The following is a 10,517-nucleotide window of genomic DNA, read 5'->3' as shown; positions in this document are numbered from 1 at the left end:
ATCCCTCCTCCATCCCTCCTCCATCCCTCCTTGCTCAGGGATGAACCCAAACCTCTCTGTGCATCCACAGCTGCGAGGAACCGTGCAGCCTGCAGGAAGCTTCAACGATGACGGGGACGCGCAGGTGCTGAGGAAGGCGATGAAAGGCCTGGGTAAGTGGTGACCATGTGCCCAGCACCTTCCTGCTGCTCCTCAACAGCTTCTGGGGCAGAAAACCCACCCTGGTCCACAGAGGGTTGCATGAAAGCCCTGGGGGGAATAAAGAGATCGATAATAATAAACCTGCTGGAACAGGTCCAGAGGAAGCCACAAAAATTATCAGAGGAGCACCTCTCCTACGAAGAGAGGCTGAGAGAGTTGGGGTTGTTCAGCCTGGAGAAGAGAAGGCTCCAGGGAGACCTTATTGTAGCATTTCAGTATTTAAAGGGGCCTATAAGAAAGTTGGGGACAGACTTTTTAGCAGGGCCTGTAGTGATGGGACAAGGGGTGATGGTTTAAAACTAAAAGAGGGGAGAGTTACACTAGATAATTGGAAGAAATCTTTTACACTGAGGGTGGTGAAACACTGACACAAGTTGCCCAGAGAGGTGGTAGAAGCCCCATCCCTGGAAACATTCAAGGTCATGTTGGACGGGGCTCTGAGCAACCTGATCTGGTTGAAGATGTCCCTGCTCACTGCAGGTTGGACTAGATGGCCTTGAAAGGTCCCTTCCCACCCAAACCATTCGAGGATTCTGTGATTCTATGAAAGAGATGGTTTAGGAGCTGTGGGAGCTCTCTCTTCTCCACCTCCCCAGTTTGCAGGGGTGAGGGTGGCGATGTGCCCATGGTTGGGTGACACAGTGTGGCTCTGCTGGCTCTCCCCAGCATCACTGCTGTCATTGCAGGCACGGACGAAGGGGCCATCATCGAGGTGGTGACACAGAGGAGCAACGCCCAGAGGCAGCAGATCCTCAAGGCTTACAAGGCTCACTATGGCAGGGTACTGCTGCCCCCCCTCCCACCTTCCTCCTTCCTTCTGCCCACATCCCACCTCTCCCACGCAGAGATCTGCCCTCGCTGAAAAGAAATCCTGCCCAGGGAGCAGTGGGCAACCAGGACACCCCGATTTACCCCACCATGACTCCATGGAGGACAACCAAGTTGTCAAAGCAGCCTCTGGCTCTGGGTGCACCATCAGCCCGAGGGGAGGGTGTCCCTTCCCCTTCACTTGCCCCATCCTTGGTCCCACACTGAGGACTCCAGAGCCAGGATCTCCCCAAAGCCACCCTCCAAACTGTGACCTGAAACCTCCCTAAGGGCCTTCCCAGATGTCTCCCCCCTCCACACTCCCCTCCCCTGTTTTCTCCCTGGTGTTGCTTTGGCTGGTCAGTCCCTGTGGAAGGAGCCGGCGACTGAACCCTCAAACGCTTTTGCAGGACCTGATGGCAGACCTGAAATCTGAGCTGTCGGGCAGCTTGGCCAAGCTGATCCTCGGGCTCATGCTGACGCCGGCGCAGTACGATGCCAAGCAGCTGAGGAAGGCTGTGGAGGTAACTGCCACGCTGGTGGGGTTGGCTTCAGCACGTGAGGACAAGGTGGCTTTTGCTGTGGCTGTATCTGCACTGCTGGTGGCCCAGGGCTGAGTGCACCCCAGCATCACACACCCCCAGGTTCCCATCTCCTGTATGGAAGGAAAGCCGAGCGGAAAGCACTAGGAGAAAGATCTGGTTTGCACTCAAGGCTCAGTTTGGTCACTTTGCAGCCCAGCACGCTCTAGCCAGCTCGTACACAAAGCCTCTCCAGGAGATCTCCCACTGCAGAGCATCCCCACCTTGCAGCAGAAGCAGTACCCTGCCAGGCACAGGCAGCCACTGAAGAGCCAGAGTAGGGGCAAACCAGTGGCATGCACCACTATCCACCAGTTACACCAGTTGGGCCCCCACTAGCACCACACTTGAACACTTTCATGCTGGTTCCTACCAGCTCTTGGGGCCATTTGCTGGACATGGACTTTTGGCATGTGGTAGCCCTGGGGTTAGGGCAGCCCCTGCTTGCCTGGCACTGCTGGGGTGATGCTGCCGTGTCCCCAGCCAGTGCTGGCACCCACAGCTCCTCGCCGTGTCCCTTTCTTCCAGGGGGCTGGCACTGATGAGAGTGTTCTCATTGAAATCATGGCCACACGGAACAACCAGGAGATCATGGCTATCAACCAGGCCTATGAGGAAGGTATGGCATAAGAGGGATGTGGGGAGCACCCAGGTTCTGGGCATGGACCATGTTTAACCCTGTACAAGGCCTTTTCCAGAGCCCAGGGTACTTTTTTTGTCTCTGGATTGAGTCCATGGCTTGGTGCTGTGAAGGTCTATTAGTCCCTCCAGGCAAGAGCTCTTCCTCAGGTCCATCACCTTATTAAAGAGAAGTGGAAACCTGGGATGAACCTGGCAGGAGTCATCAAATTCATCCTGTGATAGCTCACACCCCCAGACTCTGCATTCCTCCTTCCCTTTCAGCCATGCCCCCTTCTCCCTAGGGAACAAGGTGATGCCAGCTCCAGGTTAAATCCTCAGCCTCTTCTCTCCTGGAGAGCCCAGATGGCTTTGTGGCTGGTCACCCTCAGCAGAGGATGGCCCCATGGGGGTCATGGGCACATGAGTCACTGGTGGGGTGGAAGCAGAGCTGCAGGGAGGGTGCAGGGCTCAGCTGTCCCCCTTCCCCACAGCCTACCACAAGCGCCTGGAAGATGACCTGAGCTCTGACACATCGGGGCATTTCAAGAGGATTCTTGTCTCCCTGGCTCTGGTAAGGGTGGCTCTCAAGCTGGGGACTGTCCCCTCCCTGACACAGGCAGCGGTGAGGGTCTGCGAGGATGGTGGCAATGGAGAAAGAGCATCACTGCCTGGCTGGGCAGCGCTGCTGGACCCTGTCTGCCACCCCTGCGCCTTGGGGGTCCTTTCTCCAGCTCCATGATTTTTGTATTGAACCCACAGGGCAACCGTGATGAAGGACCAGAGAATCTCACACAGGCACATGAAGATGCCAAGGTAAGAACCGAACTGGCAGTGCTGTTACAGGCTCTGTGTTTAAATAAAAATGAGGATGTTGCATCCCTTGGTCAGGAAATGACATCCTCAGGGAAGCAAAAGCTGCTGGGGCAGGGTCTCTGTAAGGGGGGGAGATGCCAGGTGAAGTAACATCCTTGCAGGTAAAGCTTCCCAGCCTGATTTCTGCTGCTCCATGCATGGGGAAGATGCAAACCATGAGCTCCCAGCCAGGGACTGCATCATTTCTTGTGCAGAGCTGCCACTTTGGGGTCCAGTAACACACACCGATGCTGAAATCTGGCACTTGAGCTTTAAGGGCAGCTTTGGGCTGGTCTGCAGGAGTCACCCACCTCTTTGTGCTGTGCATAGGGAAGCCCTGAAGCCTAAGCTGCTTTTCACACTGCCAGCACACCAGGATGCCAGCCCCGGCCTCCAAACCATTGCCTCCTCTTTACTGGGCTGTGGTGAGCCAGGACTGGAGGGGAAAGGCTGAGCATGGGGTGCTGGGGCCCCATTGCCTGGCTCAGCTCCCGGTCCCAGGAGACCTGTGACCATGGGGCTGTGCACCTTGGCCTCCTGCTCCTTCGGGCCAAATCTTTTCTGAAGGTGGCTGGGAAGCTCGGTACGGGGCCAAACCCCAGCTCTCGCTTGGCTGTCCCACCCCAGCACCGCTGGCTCCACTGCACGCGCTGCTGCTCCCCTCAACCCGCTGCAGAGAAAGAGAGAGCCAGGGATGACAAACACAGGGACGAGCCAGCCGGGAGGCAGCTGTATTTCATCAGCAAAGCCATCATCCTTGCCCTCCCCTTGCCGCCTGTGCCTGGCAGAGGTGGGCAGGCTGGTGTAAGCCAGCATGAGGTCAGGCAAGGATGCTCCCCAAGGAGCAATGGGCTGGTGCCCAAGCCCCAGGGGTGGAGGGTTCACTTTGCTTAGCCAAAGACCACCCCATCCCATCCCAGCTAGTGGTGTAGGGGCCAAACTGGAGGAGGACACAGGTCCTAAGATCAGGCCCACTCACAGGGGAGCTGGAGACAGGTCATTTTAGGGGATTTTGCTGGACTTCCCTCGCTTTGGCAGGGAAGGATAAAGGTTGAGCAGCACCTTCTCACCCTGTTGTCTTCCTGTCTCTCTCTTTCTCTCTACCAGGTTGTTGCTGAGACCCTGGTGAGTGCCTGCCCTTTCGCTCCTCAGCCTTCCATGTGTTTGAGGGGACGCTGGGGTCCTTGGGTGCAGGGTTGGGACTGGGAGGAGCAGCCCTGTGTGCTGGGAATCCTTTGACTGTGCAGGCTTTGCTTGCTTGCTTGGGGGTCCAGGGTCCTTGCATGAGGATGGGGTGGCAAGGGGGACAGATGGGACCTGCATGGGGGCATTTCCCTGCAGCGCTGAGCAGGACAGAGCCCTTGGGAGGGCTGGGGACCAATCCTGCCCACTGCCTGCATGCAGGATCCGTGCTCCTGGCAGTGTGGGACTCTGGGCTGGCTTCCCTGGCTCACTGAAAGTAGGATTTGGGGAAGGGGTGACTTTCTACTGCCCCAGCCTAACAGGCATGAGGGATACAGCTGCCCCACAGCAGGGCTGGCAGCCTCTTCACTTGTGGGCAGCACTGCTGCAGCCCAGGGTGGAAGGTGACTCCTGTGTCTGGCAGCTCTGAATTTCCTGTTCAATATTGGTCACCCTCAAAGCATCCTCCCCAAAGGACAAAAAAAAGTCTTAACCATGAGCATTGCAAAGTTTTTTTTTTCATAAAATCTGGAAAGCATCTTTTGTCAGAGGGAATGTGTGAGTCCAGCTGTCCATCTTCACACCCATGCATAGAAAATGTCTCTTTTTTGGCTAAAAAAAGCTATTTTCCTGCTCAGAAGAAGCCACTTTCTTTGCAAGAGGGTGTCCAGGCTGCCCCAAGAAGAGCTGTTTGACATCTTTGCCCCTCTCTGCTACACTCGTCCCCCTGTCCCCCTCTTCACTCTCTGTTGCTCTCCCAGAAACTTGCTGATGTCTCCAGCAATGACTCCAGTGACTCCCTGGAGACCCGCTTCCTCAGCATCCTCTGCACCCGCAGCTACCCCCACCTCCGCAGAGGTAGGACCATGTTTCTCCATCGCTGATGGACTCTCAGCTGTAACCCAAGTGCTTTGATTTGGGCTGGATGGGACTCCTGGGCTACAGGAGGTTGTGGTGGCCCTGTCTCCCCAGTGGTGGGAGGAAATGGCATTTGGGGTGGCTGGTTGAGGTCAGCCAAGCCTGCTCTGGTTCCATCTGGTCCAGAAGTTTCTGTGGTTGAAGCTTGGGTCTCCTGGGGCTGGGATGGAGTGGCTCAGCGCTGACCCTCTCCTCTCCTCCTTCTCCAGTGTTTCAGGAGTTCATCAAAATGACCAACCACGACGTGGAGCATGCCATCAGGAAGCGGATGTCGGGAGATGTGAGGGACGCGTTCCTGGCCATCGGTCAGTGCCTGGCGGGTGCTCCCTTGGGGCCAGGCTCCCTGGTGGGCAGGCAGCCCCTTCACCTGCCTCTGCCAAGGCAACGCGTCCTGCTGCCTTGGGGCCATGGAGACTCCCAGCATGGTGTGGGGTCAGGGCATTTATAGGGTGTCCTATGGGGCCAAGCCTGCACCTTCATACCAAGGAGGGCTTTGCAGGTGACCCAACGGGTGGCACAGCTCCTCACTGCGACGTGTCCCCTGGGTGTCACAAGCCAGGAACCCACTTTCTCTCCTCTCTGTTGCAGTCCGGAGTGTGAAGAACAAGCCAGCCTTCTTCGCTGACAAGCTCTACAAGTCCATGAAGGTGCAGATGGGCTCTCCTGGGGCTGGGCTGTGGGAGGGGGCTGTGGTGGGCAGACAACCTTTGGGACTCCCTGATTTAACCCCACAGCAGCAATGGGGTTTGGCCCTCAGCCATCCTCAATGGAGCAGGGCAGGGCTGAGCTCAAATACTGCATCAGCTTTCTAGGGTCAGCAGGGGACACGGCAGCTCGTGTTGTGCCAGCAGCAAGCTCAGCACATGTCCAAGGGGAGATCCACACCTTGGACTATGCTGGAGATGTCAGGAGGGTCCCTGAGCCCCAGTCCCTCCAGGATTATTTGTTCAAACTCCCTCTTGCAGGGTGCTGGCACGGATGAGAGGACCCTCACCCGGATCATGATTTCCCGGAGTGAGATCGACCTGTTGAACATCCGGGGCGAGTTCATAGACCTGTTCGACAAATCACTGCACCACATGATCGAGGTGAGGGGACATGGGTGTCCCTCCCTGGCTTGTCACCTTGTCTGGCTGAGCCCTGGCCATAAGCCCTGCAGGAACCTGAGCTGTGAGCACTGCTGTGAGCAGCACAGGGGCTGAGCATCGCCCAGGGAGGGGGAACCCACCCCAACCAGCCCCAATGTTGCCAGATCTGGCTGTAGAGGGGATGTGCCAACATCTTCCACTGCTGCACAGATGCCTGCAGGGTGGCCAGGACATGGAGCTACACCTTCCCCCATGCCCAGTACCTTCAACTGGGCTTCCCTGGGGCAGGCATCAGGGGGTGGTTCTCTGACACTGGTTTCCCTCTTGCAGAAGGACACCTCTGGTGACTACCGCAAGGCTCTGCTGGCCCTGTGTGGTGGGGAGGACTAGGTGGCCACGGAGGCCCCTTCTTCGTGTCTGAGCCAGCACGCACGCACCCACCGCCTTGATGTCACTGCAGCTTTGGGGGCTTCAGGGGACGCTCGGTCCCCACGGAGGACAACTCACTTTGTGCTGGAAAGCAGCACCACATTGCAATCGGGGGAGTCTCTGGGAGGGGAGCAGGAGGGTCTGGGTAGGGGGATTATTGTCTGTCTTGGTGCAAAATAAGTCATACCCAAATATGTCACTAACCCAGGAATTTACCCAGATGGAAAAGACAATTTTAAATCTCATGAATAAAACCTTACTGTCGCTGACCCTCGGGTGAGAGCAGTCGATGTATTGGGGGCAGGTTTGGGTGGGACTGAGCCCGTGCTGAGGATTCTTCTGAGGAGACCCTGAAGCACCTCTGAGGAGCACTGCAGGGTCCACTGCTACTGAGAAAGGGGCTGGAAATGCATCTGGGGCTGGCAGCAGCAGAGGGATTTCACTGAGACCTTCACTTTGTGCCTCTAAAACCCCCCCAGCTGGGTTCGTGCCGTTGTGTGGATGATGTTTTTATAAACCAGAGATACCAATCGGACTTGATGGCATCCATCCGTCCTTGCACGTGGTTTCCTGTGCTTTCAAGCTGCTGAAGAAGCAGTCGAAAGGCAAATGCCATAGAGGCTACACCCCCAAAACAGTTTATGTTTGCACTTCCCCCAGTGCCCAGGAGAAAAGAACTGGAATTTCCAAAAGTGGGAAATTCCAACACTTTCAATTGTTTCCAAGTCAGAACAAAAAGTCCTGAATGCCCGAGTCTTCCGCAGAACAGCTGGGTGAGGAAAGCTTCACCTTGAAAATATCAAAGCAGCATTAGGAATAACACCATAATATTATTACAACACTTCAAAACCAGCTGAGGTCAAGCAGCAGCAACATGTAGAGACAAACCAGGGAAGGTGAAACAACTCAACTGGGTGTTATCCCACTGAAAATTCCCTTGATGCTTTCCTGTAAAACATCCCCTTGTAACAAAATCACCTTTCTTGGGGGAAAACAGCCCGGCTGAAGCTTATTCACCCTCTCTCATAGGGATATGGGCTCCTCTGTCTTGCTCCTACCCCTGTGTGTAAGTAGCAATGGGCATCCCTGTCCTGGCAGCATCTGGGGGGCTGAACCCACCCACCCCACACCTACAGCAGCCTATGGATCACCTGCTTGGCCAGGAACCTGCTGCAAAGACTTTGAGCAGATGCAGAAGACACTTTGAAGGGAGGTTATAACCCTGATCTTCATCTGCCTGTCCCTTCCCGCAGCTCAGCACTGCAGCTCTCAGCTCCACGGTAGAGGCGTGAGGCTGCTGGAGAGCTGGGCATGGCACAGGGACTGCGGGGAGCAGAGTCCGTCAGGTCCCTGCAGCTGGGAACGGTGCTCTCAGGGACCTGGCTGCAACATCCAAAGAAGTTTTGGGGCTCAGGAAAGAGCCCAGCACCCCTGGGAGAGCTGGATTCAGGGCAGTGGAGCTCTGCTCAGTGTTAGCACAGGGCCACAACACATGAGCCATCATCCTGCCTCCTCCTGCTGCCAAAAGAGATGCTCCTGGGGTACGTACAGAGGTGCATTCCCTGGGCACAGGGGTAAAGACTCCAGTGAATTTTCTGGCTGTACCACAATTGCTGTAAGCCTGTGACTGGTGACTCTGTCACCCACAGCCTGGCTGCCTTGGCATGCCACAGGACTGCAAGTGAGACCAGGGGTTGGTCCCCAGCCTGGCTCGGGGTGATGATGCCACCAGGAAGCCCACTGACCCCAGCACACCAGTCCCAAGGCTGGGAATTTCCCAGGCACCTGCTGCTGGCTGCTTCTCCGATGAGGGTAAGACACCAGAGTCACACAGTGTTTGTGGACAGGGAGGGAGAGCGCGATGGGATTTCCTCCTGGGAGCAACTCCCTCTTTTGGAAAGTCCTGCTGGCCAAAAAGCCTTTCTCTTGCCCCAGCGCCATAGCAATCCTTCTCCAGCAGCAGTTGCTACAGCTGAAGCAGAAAACAGCCAGTGGCATTTTAATCACTGCAAACACTTAAGCACACCCAATACCATATTTAAGCACAGAATATTTTGGAATCCTGCACCCCATGTTGCTGGGGTTGGCAGCACACCTGGGGCTGCTCATGGTGGGATGCCCTACGAGGGAGAACCACAAAATGGACTGAGCTCAGCAGAGCTGCCCACCCTGAGGGCAATGCCAGGAGGGTGACAGCATCTTGCAAAGCACAAGGTGGCTTCTGGGACTCATTCAGCACCTGAGGCATTTTCTCCTCCTTTCTTACCCCAATGCTTTCTTGCAGAGGTTGATGAATTTGCAGCCAGCTCCTGTTTGGAGATTTGCTCCAGTTTGGTGTCTTGCATCATGGTAAATGCATCTCCCACTGTCAAAAGAATTAAAATCCTGCTGCCTTCCCATGCTGGAGAGCCTGAGGGATCTGCACCAGGCCCCAAGAAATGAGCCACTCTGGTTAGAAGCAGCCGTGAGGAAGGAGGAGGCACTGGGCAGGGGTATTGCTTTAGAAGGACTCCAAGTGAACCAAGAGAAGCCTGGGGACTGGCAGCATCAAGTGGACCCTGGGACACAGAGAAGCACAGAGGAGTGGAAGAAACCCAGTAAGAAGGACAGAGAAGTGGCAGCCAGAAGGTTACACGTGACCTGTCACCTTGCCAAAGGATTTAGGACAGAGTGAGTGTAACCTGCAGTGAAACAAGGAACACTGAGACTAGAAATGGGAAAGAACGTGTTTGGTCTAAGCCAAGCCTGGGGAAGGAAGAACACTTGTTCTGTTTAATGCCCAAATCACTCACTAGCAGTTTGTGTTAACTGACAATAAATTAAATAAAAATTCCCCAAGTGAGGACGTTTTTGGTCCATGAAATGCCCTATACATGGGCAGGTGATGGACCCTTCAGACAAAGCAGCTTCATCCCTGTAGCACCTGAGTCTCTTGAGAAAAGGCACTTCACAGCAGTGCTCTCCAGGAACACCTCTGCTCCATCCACTGGCTCCAACCAGCCCAATCCGAGGGCAGCTGGTGGCAAATCTCACACCTTGCCTCTGCGACCAACAAGAAGGCAAGTGGTGCAAGGAAGGCAAGGGAAGGAAGACAAGGGGAGGACAAAATGATGGGCACAAAAAAAAAGGGAAGAATTAGAAAGGCTGCGAGCAGGGCAAGGGCTGGAGGTAGATCCGTGCTGGCCACCCAAGCTTCAGCTTTCAGGGCTGCCGCAGAGAAGCTGCTGCTGGGGTCTGGGATTTACACACCAGCGTGGGGCACACGGCTGTTCTGCACATTGACCAGCAATGATGGGGACAAGGACTGGCTTCCAGGCAAAGCAATGCCAGATTTCATGGGTTGCGACATCCAGAAAACCCCACGAGCCTGCGTTTGGTGTGCAGAGGGTCAGACCTCTCCCTCTGAGTCAGCTCCGGGGGCCACTGCGGATCCTTTTGACTACCAAACCCTGGGAGGAGCTGCATCTGGTGCAGAGACACACGAGATGTTGGTCTCAGTCCTTGGCCCAACACTGCAACATCAGCGAGCCACTTCCATCCCACCCACCATCCTCCCTTTTCCCTTGAGGGGGAGAAATCCAGCCTTGAGACTTCGGAGCTGGTGGAGGTGTCTTCTTCAGCTCTTCTTCCCAAGCCAAAGCAGGAAGAAGCAGCCTTGCCCCTCACATCCATGTGCTGCTCGCTGGGCAGCCTGTTGTCCATGGTGAGGTGAGGCTGGGGAAATGGTGAGCTCATCAGGGCTGCTCTCCCCACACCGTCATCCCTGGAGCTGGCTTTCCAGGACATGATGACAGTTGAGGAGCCCTTTTGTCAGGCATTGCAACCAGATGAGACATGG

The 10,517-nt window shown here is 55.7% G+C and overlaps 1 protein-coding gene across 2 annotated transcripts; it reads left to right on the top strand.

Moving 5' to 3' along the window:
• The first annotated feature begins 73 nt into the window (after positions 1 to 73).
• Positions 74 to 6,948, top strand: LOC104529691 (annexin A6). 2 transcript variants are annotated; one of them, XM_010174067.2, is made up of 12 exons: positions 74 to 152; positions 888 to 982; positions 1,419 to 1,532; positions 2,118 to 2,208; positions 2,702 to 2,781; positions 2,970 to 3,023; positions 4,170 to 4,187; positions 5,006 to 5,102; positions 5,372 to 5,467; positions 5,751 to 5,809; positions 6,128 to 6,250; positions 6,581 to 6,948. In XM_010174067.2, exons 1-12 carry the CDS (start codon positions 140 to 142, stop codon positions 6,638 to 6,640), a joined length of 900 nt encoding a protein of 299 aa, XP_010172369.2. In that variant the 5' UTR covers positions 74 to 139; the 3' UTR covers positions 6,641 to 6,948. The 2 variants fall into 2 exon arrangements, with proteins under 2 accessions (XP_010172369.2, XP_028942348.1); XM_029086515.1 differs by lacking the exon at positions 4,170 to 4,187.
• Positions 6,949 to 10,517: the final 3,569 nt, after the last annotated feature.

This window comes from Antrostomus carolinensis, unplaced genomic scaffold (assembly GCF_000700745.2).
Source record: "Antrostomus carolinensis isolate BGI_N321 unplaced genomic scaffold, ASM70074v2 scaffold22908, whole genome shotgun sequence".
NCBI lineage: Eukaryota > Metazoa > Chordata > Aves > Caprimulgiformes > Caprimulgidae > Antrostomus > Antrostomus carolinensis.
Note: the sequence above shows the minus strand (reverse complement) of the source record. Positions and strands in the feature narration are given on the sequence as shown.

Bases quoted from the DNA above. Each gene is read 5' to 3' on its own strand.
- LOC104529691 (XM_010174067.2), top strand. The intron at 983-1,418 runs GTACTGCTGCCC...ACGCTTTTGCAG, and splicing joins ACAAGGCTCACTATGGCAGG to GACCTGATGGCAGACCTGAA. The intron at 2,782-2,969 runs GTAAGGGTGGCT...TTGAACCCACAG, and splicing joins TTCTTGTCTCCCTGGCTCTG to GGCAACCGTGATGAAGGACC.